The sequence below is a fragment of the Haplochromis burtoni genome, unplaced genomic scaffold (assembly GCF_018398535.1).
Source record: "Haplochromis burtoni strain Fernald_Lab_line unplaced genomic scaffold, NCSU_Asbu1 Contig_518, whole genome shotgun sequence".
NCBI classification, from domain to species: domain Eukaryota; kingdom Metazoa; phylum Chordata; class Actinopteri; order Cichliformes; family Cichlidae; genus Haplochromis; species Haplochromis burtoni.
In genome coordinates this window covers 181,929-203,092 of record NW_024582879.1, presented here as the reverse complement: position 1 = coordinate 203,092, position 21,164 = coordinate 181,929, and the positions used below count along the sequence as shown (strand labels likewise).

At 39.2% G+C, this 21,164-nt stretch overlaps 1 protein-coding gene across 9 annotated transcripts in view; it reads right to left on the bottom strand.

The window, feature by feature from the left end:
- Positions 1–519: 519 nt before the first annotated feature.
- Positions 520–21,164, bottom strand: part of map4k3b (mitogen-activated protein kinase kinase kinase kinase 3b) — a 58,035-nt gene continuing 37,390 nt past the window's right edge. For 2 of the 9 annotated variants that reach the window (XM_005947213.3, XM_005947215.3), the window contains 19 exons: positions 19,026–19,078; positions 18,580–18,618; positions 16,029–16,103; positions 12,522–12,573; positions 12,192–12,393; positions 10,151–10,257; positions 9,521–9,562; positions 9,122–9,206; positions 8,948–9,027; positions 8,723–8,783; positions 8,386–8,503; positions 8,141–8,199; positions 7,786–7,889; positions 7,272–7,443; positions 7,097–7,165; positions 6,869–6,961; positions 6,674–6,744; positions 5,962–6,017; positions 520–5,151 (listed from right to left, as the gene is read on the bottom strand). In XM_005947213.3, the coding sequence (XP_005947275.1) occupies positions 5,064–5,151; positions 5,962–6,017; positions 6,674–6,744; positions 6,869–6,961; positions 7,097–7,165; positions 7,272–7,443; positions 7,786–7,889; positions 8,141–8,199; positions 8,386–8,503; positions 8,723–8,783; positions 8,948–9,027; positions 9,122–9,206; positions 9,521–9,562; positions 10,151–10,257; positions 12,192–12,393; positions 12,522–12,573; positions 16,029–16,103; positions 18,580–18,618; positions 19,026–19,078 (1,626 nt within the window). In that variant the 3' untranslated portion in view covers positions 520–5,063. The other 7 variants (XM_042214102.1, XM_042214104.1, XM_042214105.1 and 4 more) reach the window with 5 other exon arrangements.

The window sequence follows — 21,164 nt, the reverse complement described above, 5'->3', positions numbered from 1 at the left end:
ACTTTCTCCTTTTTTTTTCGTCTTAGAGATGCGAACTTCTCTTTTACAACTTCATCACCACGATAATATCAGTTGTACGGAGCTTGATCAAGCCTATATGTTACGAATGATTCTGATTTACTAACATAGGCATGGTGGTGACAACAAAATAGGCTGCCACACACTCTTCATAAATCCAAACTTGCATGAAAACTCATTTTTTGTGCAGGGTACGAATGTTTTCATGCAAATACTGTAGTAAATGAGGCCCAGTCTCCTGTTGCAGGGACCCAGTTTTTTTGCCTGCCTGATAATTGGGTGAGGTCTAGCATCCTTTATGACTTGTCACAGTATAAATGCCACAGGTGTTTCCAACATTAACAATGGCTGTTCTGCTGAGGGTTCCTGGAAAGCTGTAACATGCCACTCAGCCACATTTAACTCCGTCAGCCACACAAAGTGCCTTTCCTACCACGTCATCAGTGAAAACGACCTTCACTGAATTGTGACCACAAAATGACCACGCCAAGACCCAAATGGCTCAGTTCCATCTTTTTAATGTGTTAACCTGTCATCTCATAAATCTGTTACACTTCTGAAACAAAATATAGGCAATTATACAGTATGTAAAACAAACCCATTTTATTTTACACTATATACATTACATAACATATGCATTGCAATATGAAAACAGAAGACAAAGGTGATGAAATAGCCACAGAACAGAGGTGACGTATTGTGTTTTGTTTAAGATAGGGATGAGACCCGGATCAAACGGCTTTCGCAAATAACTCAAAAGGACTTCTATGAATCTGCTCTGGGCACCAGGTAGGGAAATCTCTTCTGTTGGAGAAAACAATCCCCAACTCCAAGCACATTAAACGTCTCCGTGACTTATTCTACATGCGATTTGATCCAGGCCCAGCTGAGGTTATGAAACACACACACACTTTTAACATTTCAGCAAAAACCCACAAAGGAAGGCCATGTTGGCACCTGCTCTAAGGATTATAGATTACGCTTGTGTGCATGATGGCAGAAAGAAGAAAACAGAGCATCATTCAATCCCACATGAACTTTGTTGTTATGCTAAATAGACAGATTTCCCAAACTTAAATGTTTTTAACAGGAAAGAATAGGCAGAGGTGGTTAGGGGTGCAGGAATAGCCCCCCCTCCCCCTTTTCCAGCCATGTTGAAACATTATAGATGTCGGGTGTGCAGCTAAGAGGATACATAGAAGTGTTAAGATATTTAAGAATTATTTGAGATGGCTATTTTGAGAAAACCTCACACTGAGAAAGCCATTTTCAGCTAAATGAATTTTTTTCATTTACACACATCAGCTGAAAGGACACAGACAGTTAAGAGCAAGTTTAGAGAACATGGTTGAACGCTAACCTCATGTGCTGCTGATGGCTGTCTTTAGTAATAGACTTTTTTTTTTCTTTGATCTAGATACCACGAGGTAGATTTTCTAAATATGGCCAGAAGAAGTTTCAACAACATATTTTAGCATTACAAAAATGAAGAGTGAAATATTTTCGGAATGCTTGATTCATTTCCCCTCTAAAATAGTACGATTCGCTAAGAGGCTGGTCATGCGGGGTTGATGATGACACTGGCATTTCAACCACTCAAGTGAGGAAAATCAATCAACTTGAATTCATAACTTAAAGGGTAAAAATATGATTATTGTGGCTTAATCTTTTTTAAAATAAGTAACAGAGTTTGGCTTAAATAACTTAATAAAGGACTTGGCTGCAGCTATGAAATGACTCCCAGTCTATAATCACGGTTGTTGGCAGGAAGCACATGTATTCATTAATGGCTAAATCAATCACCTGGGACACTAATGCACTTTGCAGGCAATTCATAGTAAAATCGATACATGTTATTGTTTGCTGAAAGAAAAAGGGCAGAGCATTTCTATTCTCACGCCGAGTTCAACCGTTCTGCACTTGATCCTGTTGCTTTACAGCGAACTGGAGTCTAGTAAGATGATTCCAGATGTGTCCACAAATACATCGGATGAAAATGTTATGAATAGTTTGTGTGGTTTTACTCTTTACAGGTGGTAACAGATTACCACCTGTGGTGAAACTTTCAACTGTCAGTCCCAAAGAATGGCAAGATTTCTCTTTAATCAGACTTGTGACAGATGAAATCAATTCCTGTGAACATTTAAAAGACAATGCTGCAGCCGCTGCTGTGCCTCATCTCTGGGACAGAGATGCACTAAAAACCACAAGGTTGCTGAAGCAGGATTTGCAGCCTGTAATAAATTTTATTTTCAATTTTCAGTGTCACGTGTTGATCTGATAAAGAGTCGCTTATATTCATTTTGATCAATTTACTGCATTTTTAAATTATTTGCTTTAGCCTATAAATATGGGGGGAAAAATTCGGAGAGAAGCTTTGAGAACGTGAACCATTCGACAGGCAAATGTCTCAGATTTCAGGATTACGCACGGTATCTCGGGTTCATCTACACTGGTGTCCTCAGTAGGAACCTCTAGTGTCACAGCTTGGAAAACTAAATGGTACACGTAGACTCTCCTACACAGACAGTGTGCATCTACATGCATGTAGTGTGAGCTCTCATACAGATATGGGTCTTTAAAAAAAAGTCACAGCTGACAATGAAAACTTCTGCAAATATTTCTCAGGAATACAGGAAAAAAAAGGTGTTACACAGAAATTTCTATTAATGAGTCTGACTGGATTTTTGAGCAAGCCTTTGCACCATATTTAAACCAGCAGACCATTATTCATAACGCTACAGGCTACACCACTCAATACCACAATATGGAGAGTAATATATTTGGATGTGGATGCACTGTTAACACCACATACATGCTGTTATTGTTACTGCATTATTTCACTGAGGTCAAATAATAGTAACCCACCACTGTTTATTGCTCAGTGTAGTGAAATGTACTATAGCCTATCAGCCATGTTGTTTTAGTTTAGAGTTGCCTGTGTACAGCGGTGGCTCACCGGTTGGAAATCACTTGGATGCTGGCGATTTCAGACTGTTGCTAGCTGAGACTGGTTACAAATAGGGTGCTGCACAAAAAACGTCTTGTGATTGCTTTTGGTTGCTAGTACACCGCTGCAGTTACCCATAGTTTGGATGGTAGATCCACAAATTAAGTTGTGCTTCATCGCAGCAAACACCATTTTTTAAAGGAGGCAACTATTGCTTTTATACCCAAATTTAAGCCTGCACACTGAATCAAACTAAACATTCAACAACTAATTTTTCTGCTCAGGAATGTGAGCAAATAACTGTAACTGTAACCATTTTTATAAGACAGTAAAGCAGCTGTGGCATAAACCTTACATTGCGTGGTGGTCTAATAAATCTGTAAAAGCGCTGTACTTCTTTGTGACCAGTTTCACCTAGCAACCAGCTAATTAACTGGTCAGACAACACTAGGGCTAACTTTTCTCTAGTGACCAGCGGCGGTGGGTCTCTGTTCAGTCTCTGTGTGACTGTGGAACGCAGGCTGGCTGCAGATGATTAAGGTCTGCATTTTACTTTGTAAACACATTATTTCTGTCCAATGGGCTAAAAGCTAATTAGATTTCAGCCTAACCAGATATAATTAAATGACTTTATCTCTGTATATCCAGCTCTTTTTGTATTTTCTTATCTGCTGATGCTTTTTTTTTTTTAAATATGGCCAGAAACTTGACACTTGTTAAAGACCAGATCTGTACATGACACTCTTATATGTGCATATTCTATGTCTACGCACACAGACGCGCACACACATACACACTGTGCATACACACACAAGGTCATATATTATAATGACATCACATTTGTTTATGAAATACATTTTTCTCTGTGCAAATTTGTAACACCAGTGGTTCAATAAAAATAGCAAAAAATATATATATTGCTGAAGAATAAACAAAGATTTCTGATTAAAAAATAAAAGAAGAAACAAAATGAAACGAGCAGAAATGATCATTTTCGTCCGCCCTGATGACGGTCACGTGATGAAAACAAGCAGGAAGTCATGACAGTGACGCGCTGAGAGTGAAAAACGGCCAATCGGTGTCCTGTGTTCGCTCAATTTGATCCTGAGGTCCACGCCATGAGAAGAGTAATATCAGATTATTAAAGATGTTCGCCTGTGAGACTGCAGGGGTCACATGATCAAGGAACTAGGGAGTGAATTTGCTGTTGCAACGTGTCTATTTGTCTCGCGTTTCGTCTCCACAGTTGTACAGACCAACTATACACACACCTATCTACACAACCCTTTTAGTGTTCGTCTCTGTCAAAAATAATACTACACTTATATTTACAACAATTAAATAGAGGTCAATTAAGCACTTGTGTGGTGACGAGTATTGGAATTTGATGCTAGGGAAAGTGGCAAAGCTTTTTAGTTGGTTTTCTCTTTTTTTATTTTTTAAAAAGACAACAAATAAAAACAGGAAATTCATCCTGGTTGTTAAAAGCATGTCATGCCAAAAATAAATAAAGGTGTAGTTTAAAAAAAAAAAAAAAAGGGACAAGTAAGGAAAAAAGGAAGGAGGAGCAATGAAGAAGAAGGGTAGGTTTTCTGTGCAAGATGGCCCTTCTGTGAAGCTTTAGCGCAAACAGCAGTAGCAGTAGCAGTAGTGTTAGTAGCATATGTAGAAGTAGTAGTAGTAGAAGTAGTGTTGGAGTCAAATTTCCGTGCTAGACATTGTTCCCAGTGTGATGTATCCAGGGTAGGGGCCAGAGATTCAGCTGACTATCCCGATCTAAAGCGGCCTCAGGCCAAGAGTTTTAAAACCCTGACACTGTCAGAAACGGGTCTACAACCCACTGCTCTAACGCCACACGCACACTTCACTGATACACATAACACTGCAGCTCTTTATAAAACGCTGCAACTGGGATTCCGCATGTGCACTGATGAACATCTCCCAGACACACTGCTAGTCGGGCCAGGGGAGAAGATGAAGGCTGGGTGGGATAAAAGTGGAGTTGGGATGAGTGTGTCGCTTGCTCCCTTTCCTGTACTAATGCTGGGGTGTCTACAGAGCGTGTTTTATGTGCACGTATGTTAGTGTGCATGTCTCAGTAGCTGTTTTCATGGCCTGCCAGGATGTAGAGGTTGCTGTGGGCTGTAGGGTTGTCCGTAGGCCTGCTTTCCAGCACCACCACCCTGCAACACAAAACACACACGGAGATAAAACATACACACACAACATCTAGTTTAGTTTCAAGTCAAGGTAGCAAAACAATTCACCCTTTCCCAGACGAAAGAACAGCCCAGCTGGTTTTTTAGCGTGTTAAAACAAAACAAAACAAAAATAAACGGGATATGGTCCAAGCTTGTAAAAACCCTGTTATTTGGAAAAAGGCAGTAGAGAAACATGACTTACTCTGAAGCTAAGAGTACTCTCCTAACCCGGAGGAAAACTGTGAGAAAGCTGTTAGTACTCTTTCAGAGCAACCCAAAGAATCACACATCACAACTTGAAGATACTCAGCCTCAGTAATGAGAAAACAGACACCAAGATGATCCAGCCTCTACACAAGTATGTCTGTTTTGGTGCTTTGTCGAGGGTCTACAACCCCAGCATTAAACTGAAAGAACTTATGGCATCTGACAGTTTAAGCAGGAAGGAATCAGACCAGATATAATTTTGGTGTCTCTTCTCTCATCATTTAATCAAAAAAAATTCCCATATTTTCTCTCTCTGAATTTTCCTGATCACCATCATCTGGCATCAAGCAGGATTTGAAAGTTCCGATAGAAAGCGGCAGAAGTTTTGGGCCGTCTGTGGCCAGCGACCCGTGAGTGTACCTGGGAAGTTTGAGGCCTTTTTCCTCAGCCTCTTGCTCTCTACAGTCATCATGTCTTTAGTGGTGAGACATTAAAGAGAGTGTTAACAGAGACCTAAATGTGTGTCCATGTGTGTGTGACAGGTATGAAACTGTAAGGAAATGCTGGCAGGTAAGTGTTTCTCACCTGTCTGATCCCAGTAGTCTGAAGATGCGTGTGCTGTCTGAGATCTCCTGAGTGATCTGATGAAAGAAAGCAGAAGAGGTGCTAAATGATGCCGTAAAACACCGATGATCTGACTCAGATGTCTCATCAGACTTTTGCCAAATACTCACTAATGATTTAATATAAAGGATTAAGATTTTAAAAACTAATCTTAAAGACATTTTGCACATGAATAGTGCTAATAAAAACCCACAGAGGCCGACAATGACCACTGATTATTCTTAGAGACTTGTACAAAATAAAACAAGAGACAAAACACTGCAACAGTTTAAAGTGGCGACAGCCTCAGTGAATGCAGTAGCAGAGTTTGGACCTGGAAGCACGGTTGATGCGTCATTGCTTAACAGACAGATAGTCAGAGTGAAGCGTTTTGACAGACTGTATGTGCATTTAATCCTGGTTTGCAACCATGTAAGAATGTGTAATTATGATACTATCCATAAGGCCACATAAATATTGGGTAGAAATGGAAACTGTTACACCCTGTTATCCCTTGAATTACTGTGATGTGATTTTTTTGAGGCTATACTGAGCACCCACAGTAAGGCCCAAAATCCTAATAAAGTAAGATTAAATAAGACACCCTGATGCTGCGGACTAAACATTATTACAGCGCGCAGAGGCCACCTGAAGAGCGTGTTTTACTCTTAAATGTGCTCAGTATGAATCTCACCTCATTAGTCTTGAAACTCCGTCCCTGCATGCCATGTCTCCAAAACGCCAATACGCTGTCTTGGAGGCAAACTGGATAAAAAAAAGGAAAGGAAAAAACCCCAAAGAAAAACAATACGGATTAAGGTTTGTTTATAGATCAACAGTAACCCACTAGAAGATCTCCATGCCATGTAGTCTTTCTGTTTTTGTTTACCGATGTTTTCAATCTGGAAGTTGAAGGTGAGCTCGGCTGACAACTTTCTGCTGGATTTTAACCGACCTTGGAGATTTACTATCTTTATACACCCTGTAGTAGGAAAAACAAAAAAAGACAGAGGAAACAGTTTGGTAAAACTAATAAAATAAGTGATAATACCTTCTAAATCTGAACCTGAAAAGATCATAAATGGGTAAGATGAGTTAAAATCTATTAGCGACTCACTGTCGAGGCAGACTAGGATCGTGTCCCTCTCTAGCTGAGTGACATGGATCACACATGTCTGTGGGGTTTCTGCAGAGGAGGAGAAAAAGGCAGAGGATTACTTTGGCTCTCGTGCTGTTCCCACCAAAGAAAACTGTTATTGGTTTAACTTGACAGAGCCGGGCGGTGTTCTCACCTGCTTCTGTGAACCAGGAGGAGGTAGAGTTGGGATTGACTGTGCCAAATCGGACCACCTGGCTGAGTTCAGTTCCTTTACTGACTGCGACACAGATGAGAGGGTAGGTCTGTTCAGGGACCACCAACATTTCAAAGACCTCCAACGGACAGGGTAGTGGGAAGTCAATAGTCTGTTACATAGAAAAGGAAAAAAAGTTTAGAAAGCTATGTGTTGTATTTCGATATAATCATAAAATCATTTGACTGGAATCAGCTGAGCCATTTGCCGACTGACTGGCACTAATATCAGCTGATCTGCCAGGACTGCAGAACTCGTGGCCAAGCAAAATTAACACTGTGCTTGGTCTTTTCAAACTTTTGATCTTGAAAAAAAACTGCTAGCATTGTGGAAAAAATTCTTGCGTGTGCAAATACTTATTTTCTTTCTTGTAACTGTGTAATAAAACATGCTTAGGAAAGGAGCTTAAATTAAATGAACATTATCTTGATTTTTGGGGAGATTCAAAACTGACCTTGATGAGCATGAACTTCTGCATTGACTCCACCCACTCCAACAGCATGACACTTGACTGGAAGGCTCCACACAGGTACTTATGACCTGTGTATGGGTTACGAACTGCACAAAAACAACAACGACCATGAATACATTTGAATTTTTCCTCTTTGCACAAAAATTATAATTCAGTGCTATTTTTTGTTCTGCACAAACACCACACAGGACAGTACAAGATAACACGAGGTAGTTTCATGCAACGAGTCCGAATTTGATACAGTTAAATAAAGTTAGTCACAGAACATAATTAAAAAACAAAAACAGGCCGGTGTTCGACAAAAGAAAATATAAAATCAGCATTTACAGAAACTCACCTACGCAGCACTTTTGGCACCCTTTAGTCTCTGGAATCTTATTGGACACAGCAAACTTCCTATAATAAAGAAATATGATCCAAATATAGAGCTGAACTGGCACAAACTTCTGGTTTTATTGAAAACTTATTTAAATTGGTTAAAATAAGCAGGAGTGACATTTAATTTATGTAGGGGGGGAAAAACTACAAGGAAACAGAGGCTATAAATATTTCACAGCTTAGATTTTCTAGTTGTAGAGTTACCTGGGAATTATCTTATCAGGCAGCTTGTGTGTGGGAATGGCTACTGGTAACTTCTGTAACTGTCTGGCCTGTTCAAACATACCGCTTAGACTATGGGAGTACAGCTGAGAGGCTTTTCCTGCAATGAAACAGGATATAGAAGAAACAGTTAAAAGGAAATAATAGTAGTGACCTACGATACAAGCTACAAAAGCATATTTGAAGAAATAAAACACATTGTATCAAAAATCATGCGCCGATGATCCAATTTAAGAACAATTTCAGAGACAAATGGGTGAAAGTAATAAGGGCAGTCAAGTGAAACACACTTCTATAATAATGATGTTCGACAACTCACCGGATATGGAAAGAAGACAGTTGTTCATGACATATAACCAGGTACACCGCCGAGGGAAGAGCTGCAAGTGGACACAAAGTAATCTGAGCATCTCAGTGTGCCAGAACATTTAAAACAGTCTGATTCAAAGACTGGACTATCTCACATGTATAACATTACAATTAATATACCCTGTTTTCAGAAAGTATATAGCATTATGTTAAATTATCCGATTTCTAGTCTCACCTGTTCCATTGTTGTCTCATGAAGCTCATTGAGGTTTAATGTGTAGATTCCCTCTTCTGCTCCGAATATCAAATACTGGTCTGAAACGCACAAAAGAGCATTTGATCCGTGCTTAGTGAAAAGTGAAAACAACACCTGTAAAATAAACTTTGATAGTGTTTTCCTGTTGGTTACCTCTGGTGTCAGGGTTGATCCACGAAGTGGCACAGTGGATCTTGAGGGGACAGCCGTTGAACACCTTGGAGAAACACGCACCCATCTGGAAACGGGAGAAAAAGAAAGAAGTTCAAGATTATTATTTTTTTAATTTAAAGGATTCGGAGACCCTGTGATTTAAATGCCTTTAGAGAGACACTCCACACTAAAAAGTAATATTTTAACTTGCTTATGGATTCGTTTTCCATTTTTTTCCAAATGAGTAAATTCATTTCATTTAATATTTTGCACATAAAAAAACTTTTGTATAGGAACAAAAAGATCTGCAATGCCAAGAAGTCTTTACAACACTAATCCAATTAACTCAACTACATTATTTTCTCTTAAAAACAAACAAACAAAGCAAAAAAGACTTACATGGACTTTGGGTGTTGGGGGGAGACCATTACTGATTGGCTTCTAAGGAAGTGATAAACACAAACACACATTAAAAAAATCAATAATAAAATGACTGGATGATATATATGAGCATAACAACCTGTATATATAAAATGTATTCTCCCAGCAGATAGTCTACAGTGCACTTAAAACATGCTGTAAATAAAAGAATTGTAGCTGAATTAGCTCACTAAGCTATTAGTCATAGTTTGAAGTACACCCATCTGGTGCTTCAGTTTGACAAGTATGTAGATGAAGCTATCTAGGTGCATAACTTCTCCTACAGCACTCCTCTAAACTTTCTCAAGGGTTGAACATTATGGAATTTATTTTTCCCCTGATTTATAATCCATTATTGACTTGGGAGATGCCCAAATTCCACTTCTTCTTTAAAAAACAGTGATGATCAGCAAGAGCTGCAACAGCAACAAAGGTCAGGATCCTTCACTGGCTTTGCACTGACAAAAACACTACCCAATACATTTCACCTGACTTGGCCTTTCCTCTCCACACAGTGTTATGCCGATTATTAATAATTTTAACAATGGCAGCACTCTGCATCCTCCCTCAAGACCTCTGTGGGTCCTTGAGCCACTCCTGCATGCTTACCGGAACATCCTTCTTGTCCTTCCGTATGGGGACACTAGGTGGCATGGTGGACTGCCTCTCTGCTGGGCTGGCCCTCTCGCCATTGTGGGGAGAGTTCAGCCCATTACCTACAACAACAACAACAACAACAACAATAGACACAACAGACACAACTTATTGTGTTTGAGTGACACAGGAAACAGAGAGAGTGGGTAAGAGACAGAGAGACTGTGTGTGCGCATGTGAAGCTTTGAAAACAAAGAAAGCCAAAATAAACATGACGCGTCTACAAAAACACTTGATTTAATGAGAACAATTTAATTTATAAGACTAAAGACAGCAAGGAGTGTTAATATTAAAGAGTAAACAAAAACAAGCTACTGGGAGCAGAGGGGGGGGGAGGAGGGAAGGAGCAGGCCAGCAGGAAGAAAACAGAGGATCAAATATGGTCATGATCGAGGGGGAGTGTGAATGCACCACAAACTGCAGTCAATTATTGATCAGTTTCTCTCCTTTACTACCCCAGCGAGTAACCAGCGAATGACAGGTAGTAAACGGCAAAACCATTTGAGCTACGCACGAATGTTGCTTCCTGTCGTGATTAGAGCCATAACCATATCGTCAAAGACAGTTCAACTTTCACCTGAGCGTGCCTACAGCACGACCATTCCAGCATGACTGTGCAATTCTACACTATGCTTTCAATCTAATGAACTGTTATTATTTCCAAAACACCATAGTTAATATATCTACCATATACTGCTTATTAAATGTAACACTTTACTGTAAAAGCTTCCAAAGCGCAATCAAAAAACTAGAGAAATAAACTTAAAAATATACAGGATCTACATTCTCTGTGCAAAATCAAAAAGGCAAAAATAATATCCAAAGAAGCATATCCCTGTCCTGAGATTAGGTCATAGGTGGCAGCAAATTTTAATTTCTCAACTTATCCACTTCCAAGTCAGAGTAACACTATGTAACACAATAATAAAAAAAAAAAATCAGAGCATGACTGAGATACCCGAAATGCTCAACAACAATGCAAACATTTAAAAGGCACACTAGAATGGGGATTTAGTCACTTGCCTAAAGTCTAAAACGGGATTACAAACTTTTATAAAATTTGGCATTTCTGTTACTGTTTAATAAGTTCAGTTATAATTTGGCATCTGTAAACTAGTATAAAGAAACATGAAACAGCAAATTTAACTAAAAAACACTTCATTGTCAGAATGTCTACAACGACATATTAGGGCCACTAAAGGCCAAAAAAGGGGGGGGGAAAGAATAATTGGAGGACAATGAAGGGCTTAATATTCTGAGAGTTAAGAAACTACTTTGAGATTAAAGTTGGAAACTTAAAATGTAAAAAAATAAATAAATAAGTTATATTTGAGCTTTTGGGATCCATGCCTCACGTGAAAATCTAATAACACAACAGCTCATTTTCATGAAAACCTTTAACCTCCACTGACCTTAATAGGCCGTTTTTAGAAAGTGAGAGCTGACAATGCACAGAATAATTTTTTGTTAAAAGAATCAAAACTGGACCAGTCAGCCAGGACTATGTTTTCTCCTCTTCCTTTGTCCTAAGAAGCGAGGGGGAGTGGTTTAGCAGCATTTGATTGTTTGGATCACTGGATTGGATGAACCAATCAGTCTTCACAAAAATGACTTTAGAGACAAACAATCATGTTGAGCGTGAGCTGATGAACGGAAGAAACAAAGCAAATAAAAACTTTAAAAAAAGCATTACTGTTAATGGAATCATGGAACAAATAAATCAGACTACAAGGAAAGACTAATGGAAGACCACACAACCAATCGCAGGGGACGACAGGGTCTGCGGACACTACCCAGCTACCAAATCAGCTGCTCTTACTCTCTTTCTTTTCCTCCTGTTTTTCCTGCTCCTCTTTCACCTCCTTGAGAACCTCCCACGCCTCCTCCAGCTCCTCCTCTGTGTGAGGCGTGTGGAGCCACTCCCAGAAATGCCTAAAGCTCCCATCATCCTCTGTGGCAGAGTTTTCGACGTCTTTGAGCTTCGGGCTCTCGTTACCTAGGCTACTGCGGCGGTGGGGCGGCAGCTTCGGGGGAGGAGGACGCGGGGGGACATAGGAGGCGGGCTTGGCGGGGCTCGGCGTCTCTGGCACTGGGCAGCGCTTGATGGTCCCTCCCCCTCCACCGTCATCTTCACTGTGTGAGTGGCTGTCGTCGTGTTTTTGATCCGTCTGATTATGGGGTGAGGAGATGGATTTGGGCTTAAGAAGAAGAAGAAGAAGAAGAAGAAAAAGATTGTATAAGAAATCAGTTCCTTTTTTCATATTCTGAGCACTAAAATTGCTACTAGTTCAAAAATTCTGCTAACTACAGACACAGTTTTTCCTACCTTAGGAGGAAGTGGGGGTGGGACCCTTGGCCTCATGATGGTGCTTGATTTACTGAAGAATAAGAGGGAAAAATCTGTGACAAGATACTCAAAACAGCTGCCGTTTTTTACAACCAGGAAATATATGGGAAACAATAAGTATATGTTAGAATGTTAGCACTGAAGCTATGGTTTGACTTGCCATTTTTAAGCCATTTATAAGCTAAGTTATTACATTCAACGCATAATTACAATCCAGAGTTTTTCTTAAAAAAAAAACAAAACCCAACCATTTTATTGGTTGGGTTGGGTTTAGAAAATAAAATTGTCAGATTTGTTTTAAAAATAATCGAAAAAATCGACACATTTGTGAACCCAGATCAGATGAGATGTAATATTTTGCAGGCTCACTGAATGTGAAATCAAAGGCTCAAATAACAGGTTTAACCACAGCCCAATGCCACTTACACACAAACTGATATAATAGAAAGGTCATTAAAGGTTAACCACAAAATATAAAGTAAGACAAGAACTTTAGACAACAGTAAAACAAAGAAGGGTCAGCGTGTGCAAAGCCTCTGAATAGATAGCGCTGATACTGACAAACTTAATAATATTTTAGTAAAAGTATTACTTTTAAAATTAAAATTTATGTTTAGTGTAAATAAATTAGAGTTTGTGTCTTGCTCTCATTTAAAGCACCTCTTAAAATCTTTTTTTTTTTTTAAAGGAAAAGAAATAGAAGAGTAATTGCAATTATGCCTCCCGACCAGCACAATTTCAGAGACTTTATCCATGACATTTTATAAATGTTGTAGTTAAGTTATGGACAAGAACCAATCACAGCACACAAATCAGAATGGAGAGAGGCTGGGAGCCAATCACAGTGAAAAATGAAGATGGGGGTACCAAGAAAAGAAGTTGCAGTATTTAAGCTGAGTGGGAGACACAGAAAAAGATTACCTCCCTTAAAGAAGCTTAAAGTGTAAACTTTATCAGTACAAAACTAATCTGTGACTGACATAGTTTACACATTCACTTAAGGTGGTAAGCCACGCATGGGTGCAGTAAGCATAAAAGCATCTCTAAAGAAAGCAGGAAGAAAGCAGCTCTCTTAGAATGCACTGATGCTAAACACAAGGCTGGTGATAAGGACTATGCAATCAGATTATGACCAAAATATGGAAGCCCGTTTCCACCACTAAAAAAAAATAAAAAAGTATCCACAACTCTAAATTTCGAGTTATTTTCCCTTATCAACTCGAAATTCTGAGAAAAGTAACTTGAGTAAATTTCAAGTTAGCTCTACCAATCAGTAATCTACATGAATGATGTCATTTTCTTGTACCTGGAAGGATATGGCGCAGAGGAATGCGCACTCAAAACTGTATCGCAACAAACTGGTGCTTTTGAGAGTACGTTGGCTGATAGTAACGCCATGTGATTCAGCTAACATCATTTGTGAAGCCATGTTGTAAATACTCAGCAATTTGTGCTTTCATGACTTACTTACTGGTAGCTTAGCTGTAGCATTTGTAGCTTAGGGCTTCAGCTTCCGGGTAACAAGGAAATGATGTCATTCACGTAGATTACTGCTTGGCAGTGCTACTTTTCTTGAAATATCAAGTTAATAAGTCAAAATTTCGAGTTATGGATACTTTTTTTTTTTCCAACCAAAAACCCCAACAAAGCCGAGATCATAACTTTAAAACTTTAAAATGCTGAATATGCAAAAGGGAATTTATTTGCAACTGAAATTATTTTAAGATGCTTGAAAAGAAACAAAATCTATTCGAATTTTTGATACCTACACTAAAGATTTTCAAAATTTAGTGTCTATGTAATCCAAATGCTCCTAACTTTAACTTTTACTCAGTAACTAAGTTGATTTGGGGACCATCCATTGGTCGTCAAGTCTGGATGTGAAGGCTTAAGCTAAGTGTTTTCGTGATCAGCAACAGTTTGTGTTCTCAAACTAAACTGGAGACTGAGAAACCAACGGATACTGTACGCTCACTGGCTACAGACTTGTCAATGACAAGCACACCCAAGTTTATCATCCTTTCTCACACTAAAATGCTAATGAATTAACATCATACTTAATCAATAAAACTTAATAACGCTTCATCAAGTCTCCAGTTTAATTATTGTCTAACGTCTCAAAGCAAAGGAGTCAAAAGTGTTATTTTTCCATAGATTTGTATAAAACTGGAAGCCCTTTTTGGAACCAGAAGAGTCACAGCAGAGTGCAGGTTCAAGTCGTTTCTGCATCGGCTACACCAGGGGTAGGCAACTCCAGGCCTCGAGTGCCGGTGTCCTGCAGGTTTTAGATATCACCCTGGGTCAGCACACCTGAATCAAATGATTAGTTCATTCCCAGGCCTCTGGAGTTCTTCAAGACATGTTGAGGAGGAACTTTAGCCATTTGAATCAGCTGCGTTGGATCAAGGACACATCTAAAACCTGCAGGGCACCGGCACTCGAGGCCTGGAGTTGCCCACCCCTCGGCTACACTTTCTCTATATTGTTTACATAGAGTCTGAGGGACTAAATACTTTTGTTCCTTTGTCTGGAGGAAATTTCCTTTTTTGTTTGGCTAGAAGATTTTGTTTTTTTATCGCTCTTAAACACCTTAAAAAAAAACCCTTGAGAGAAAAAAAAACCCCTCCCCCCCACCACAACACAACAGAAACTACAAAAGCTAGAAACTGCTACAGCACAACAGGTTGCAGCCACTTTAGGAATTCAGGTTATTTTCATTTGTGCAATCACAGCACTGTGTGTTGTGGATATAACTTGAAGGGAAAATCCTATAATATAAAGCACAAAAGGCCTCTCTGACTGTGGTGGAAAATATCTGTCTAGAAAAAAGGAAAAAAAAAAAGACTCTGGCCTGCCGCAGACATTTGGCTTTTACACTGAGGGGAGAGGCTGCCAGATCTCCAGTTTTATAGAGGCAAGATAAGACAGAAGGCAGTGTGATCTCACACACACTCATACACACACAGAGCAAGAAGGCACACAGATGGCGGAGCCAGTGAAGAACAAAACAAGACAACAGCACACAAGAGGACAAGGTCATGAGCATCAGTTATCTAAAGAATGAAACTGAACTCAGGCTCAACGATCCATATAGAACATGTCAAATCTTTAGCTATAAAGTATATTTTAATGCTGTGTTGTTTGCGTGACACCTACACTTCTCCATTTATTACATTTCTACTACTGAAAGAATATATGAGGAAATATCAATAGCCTCTTGGTGAACATTTAGGGTTAGGGTTACTGTTAGTAGCTTTAAGAAAGCGTGGAAAACACAAAGGCAGCAGGCACACACACACAAACAGGTGGCGTATGTGGCGTGATGGTGGGGTGTGCTCCATAAAGATGTGTGGATGAAACTGGCAAAGGTAGGAAGCCTTAACTCCTTGTCTTCCTTCTCAGTCTTTCCTCTGAAACAAGTGAGGGAAAGATGGGAAAAGAAGGATTTGGAGAGGCTTCCAGTTCTAAGACTGAGAGGGAACTTACTGAGTGTGAGTTTCATCATCATCTGCACCATCATCATCCTCATCCTCATCATCCCCTAAGTGTGCCACATGGCCCCTGGGAGAGGAGGTGAAGACAGGAAGGGGGGCGGGGAAAGAAAGGACAAAGGAGGAGTGGGAGAGGGGGCATAAGGAGGAGTGATCAGGGGAGAAAGGGAGCAAGCAAAGGAGATAGGGGATGACAACAGAAGGCGGAGGCAGAAGAGGACAGAGGAAGAAGGGGGAAGGGGAGGGAAAGCTGAGTGAAGCTTGGTTCACAAACTACTTCTGAACTCCTGACCCTGTGCAGATCTGAAAGGACTGAATAGGTTCAAATAAAAGCATGACCCAATTTTTACTGCAATCCACAAAAATCAGCAAAATGACTCATCTGAACAACCAAGAGAAACGGTCTGAGGGCTAATTACTTCCACAACCAGACACTTCCAAACCCAGCGGTCCAGTTTGAACCATTAAGTCCTTATAGATCTACACACGTCAACAGTAAGCGTAACCTTTTAAATCATATTATATATTATATTATATCAAATTCTCAAATACTGGTAAAAGTCCTTTCATTATCCCAAGGACAGAGAAACCCGGCCTTTGTTTGAAACTCTCTCTATCCTAATGTTTTACATATCAGGAGATAATAAAAATAATTTGGCCCTTAGCATGTCTTAAAAATGGGTAAATAGAACCTCTGATGAACAACAACACATAACATATTAAACCATGTCATAATTTTAATACAAAATACCAAAGCAGTATGTGAAGGACTAAGTACGCCGTTACTGCTTCCACAACAATTAAAAGAGTGTAGATACCAGGTGCTACTAATTAAATGCACTTGAATATATGATGATAAGCAAGCGTGAGCACCTTCAAAAAAGTAAACGTTTAAAAGCTTGCTAATTGTCCCAGGAGTGGATGCAGGTTCACCCAAAGCTCAGATCATGCAAGGCTCGGAGAAACTGCAAGAAACCCCAAGAGCTTCACCTCAGGTTCTACAGCACTCAGCCTGCATGTTAAACATCAAAAGTTCATAACACTACAATCAGGAAAAGACTGCTCAAGTGTTGCTTGTTTGAAAATGTTACCAGGAGAAAACCTCTTCTTTCTCCTGGCAAAAACCCTCCAAAACAAAAACATGGCAGTACAGCTTAGGTTTGCAAATTTGCATCTGAACAAACCACAAGACATTCCAACCAATTTTCTTTGGACAGGTGGGACCAAAGTGTAGATGTCTGGCCATAACGCACAGTTCTACATTTGAAGAGATAAAAACAAAAAAAAAGAAACACGTGACTTCAACGTAACGCATAAAAACTTCCATGCCCAATGATGACCTGGGCTTATTTTGCAGCCAGAGGACCCGGGCATCTTGCAGTCATTGAGCCAACCATGAACTCATTGGTATGCCAAAGGATTGTAGAATCAAATATGGTAAAGCTTGGCCACAATTAGGTCAAAAAAACAGGACAGTGATCCCAAGCTCAGAAGCATGACTAAAAATCAAAATCAAGGTGTTGCAATGACCCAGTGAAAGTCCAATCCTGACTGAAAAGCTGTGGTAGAACCTTAAGATAATAATATGAACTTAACAATGGCCACAATGATGTGAGACACTGATGAAGTCATACAGAAAACAACTGCTTCAAGTTATCAGTGGTAAAGGTGGCTCCAGATGCGGTTCACTTAGTGTTTCACGCACTTCCTTTGGTTTCGTCTTAGTTTTTGTTAAATAAATAATGACACATCATACATCACGTGTTGCTGTTCATCAATTTAAAACATCTGATAAGGTTGTTTTTCATATTTATTTAACTATACATGTAAAAACCTCAAAGATGTTAAGTAACCCTTTGATCAATAAAGGAGCCAAAAAGACAGAAAACCTGGACGTGTTAAGTTCCAAGTAAAGCCACAACATTTTGTAGCCTTAGATGTTTTAGCCTAGAGACAATAATGCTAACAAGCAACCATCCAGCAGACCTGCTATTAAGATTTGCTGTTTAACATCTAAGGGAAATATTTAAGACAACTTTGTACCTGATGCCTATTAATGTACAAGCTAATCTAGAGTTCAGTGAAACACATTTTTCATATCAGACTTACTCACCAAAAGTAGCAAAGCACATAAATAGCAATCATTATCTTTTGAGCAGTGAAGAGGAATTTCTCCATAGAAAATGAAACCCAGTGGCTAAAACTCTATGTCCATATGTGTGACTGCACACATGAGAATGTGCATGTTTGTTGGTGTGTGCGTGCATGTGTGTGTGAGAGCCATGCTCTGCAGGAAGCTTCTATGAAGCGCAGCCATTTCCTAATGAGAACAAAGCAAGAAGCAAGCCTGAGAGGAAATAAAACCCAGCAGAATCCAAAACGCCGAGAGCAGTGAGACAGCCTGAAGTAATTACTATAGCATTAGTTGCATGTGATTGGCCTCATTAGTCCTGCCGTTAAACAATGATTGGCTCATGGGTAGGCGTGGTTAGAGCACCAGCAGATCCAAGACACTGAACGTGGACGCCAAAGTGGAGTAAACTCACCTCTGCTGCAGCTCCTCCTCCACCGATTTGAGAAGACTCCTGTTTGACAAGTAGGAAAAGCACAAATGACAGAATAAAAAGAAAGACAAAAGTACCTAGGTTTTGATTTTGTGTATCAAGAATAAAATCTTAGTCCTTCCCAGTCTAGAGGACATTCTGCTGTGCTTATCTGAACCTCAGCTTTCTGCTTACAATGCATGCTTGTGAGCAGAAAGCTGCATACAGACAGTGTCATAAAGTTGGCACAGACTTTGAAATGCACAACAGAAAATCTCTTCACATTCCAAGTCTTCTTATTGTCTACATCCTCGCTCAATCTAGACATTAAAATTAAAAAAAAAAAATGAAATAAAATGAAGGATAGCTGCAACTGACAATGAAATAAAAGAAGAGAATCCAGGGGGAGGTAAATGTTTAAAAACAGAAAAGAAACAAGCCAGACTTACTTGTTTCCTCCCAAAAAACGCGATGAATCTTGACCGTATTCCAGCTGCAAATCCTACAAGACAAATTAGATTACAACTGTGACATAACCCTTCATAAATAGTTCATTTATACATATATTAACAGGTGCTGTAGATCTTGGCCAACTGAGGCAGTAAACCACGTTTAAAGTTGTGGCCATCACTGAAGCCCTTTTCAGTTGCCAAATGAATGCAGACGCTGCCACTGTAGCAGCTGTGGTGACGTTACAGCAGCCTGCTGGAAATCATACCCACAATAAGAAGCTCTTTCACCTGAAGTATAATTCATAACCACAGACATTCACAGATGTATATGGTGAGCATATGGGTATTTATAGTTATACAGAGCTGACACTTGCTGAACTCACATTGTGGTCTAATACTACATATATTAATCATCGGGCGTTAGCCACAAAACAAGCCTGGCCATTGACACGTTTAGGAAAAGGACCAATAATTAGGTGCACACCAAGTAACTAATTTCAATGTCATCATTAAACAATGATGAAAAGAAACATTATCATCCTACTCACCCTGCTAATTTTTGCTAGTACTGGCTTCACAGATAGAACACAGAAGTTGTTTCCAAAAAGTGGTTCCCTGTCGTTTGGGCTTGTGAAACCCTAAAATTTTGCATTATGGTCTCATGCACTGACTTGTTGTTGAGTCAATGACTTATTTTCTAGATGACACAAGTTCCTTTTAGGTCACAAACAGGTGAAAACATGCACTATTTCACAAAACAGTTGAGGGAAAGACAGAAAATGTAACATGCTGTCGGTTACTGAAGTTACCAGCTATGAATTAACCCAGAAACCCAAACTCCACTAAAATCCAATCCAAGAAATACAGGACAGTAGATACGTTAATCATTTTTATTAACTATCATTAAATAGGTTTCACTAATGTAAAATATTGTAGTGCGGTGGTTGTGATGTGCTCCTTGTCCTTTCAATTGAACATTCTGTTACTACTGTTGACTGCAGTTACAGTATTTTTGTATTTGGAAACATGACTAAACGAAAAGGTTTTATCTTCCAAACGCATTCAACACCTCTAAAGGAGGCATATAATGTTAAAATCAGATTTTCTCAATTCATTATCTTTGTCAAAATAGTCACAGTAACAAGACAGAAATAAGTCTCTCTGCAATATCTAGACAGCAGTACTTCTATTGGTCAAGTTTATCTAAAGCTTTGCTCTTTTGTGTTGACTTCTTGGGTAAAATGACAAAAAACACAAATGTATGACAGAGTCTGAAGCCATAACTTTACAGAAGCATGCACAAAGAGCAACTACAAACTTATTTCTAATATTATTATATTTCATTACTAACATATTTGTTTTCTAAATCAATCAAACAATCAATACATATTTTTAGTGACACCTAGGGCTGTGCGATATGACCAAAATCTCATATCCCGATATAAGACATCTATCGTCCCGATAACGATATAAATCACAAAAATGTAACATTTTCTGTAAATTCTTATTTTTTTTTAGCACCTGGCGTCTCTTTTTTGCTTCTCATCCGTAAATACTCTGCATACTCTTTCACGTGATTCAGTTTATTTTGAAAAGTCTCAACAGGATCTTGAGCTTTATTGTGAAAGGTTTATATGGAACATAAACAAGCGGACACGAGATGGTGTTACCGTCGTTGTTGCTAAACACAGCGCATAAAAACAGGCGCTTGTCCGTCCGTAGTGTGGTTATATTAAATATAAGAGAAAGAGAGAAAGAAGAAATGAATATAGCCACTACAGTGACTGTCAAAAGGATGAAAAAAAATATTGCCGTAAACAGTTTATTTTGCAACACCACGAAACAAACGATAGCGTAAAATGAAACGATAGACGTTTTTATATCGTCATCCGATATATATCACTATATCGAACAGCCCTAGTGACATCCCTAATACAAAGTATCTTTAGTACAGTAAAGTACACCAGTAACTCTTTGGAGCAGTTATCAGATACATTGGTGGACCCCTAAGTGGCTCGCAAACCGTGGATTGGGAACCAATGTTTTAGATAACTTTGGTAAGAAAAGTGTTATGTTGTCATAAAGCACATTTGAGAGCGTGCGGGCTAATAAAGAATCAGTTGTGCAGATTTTATG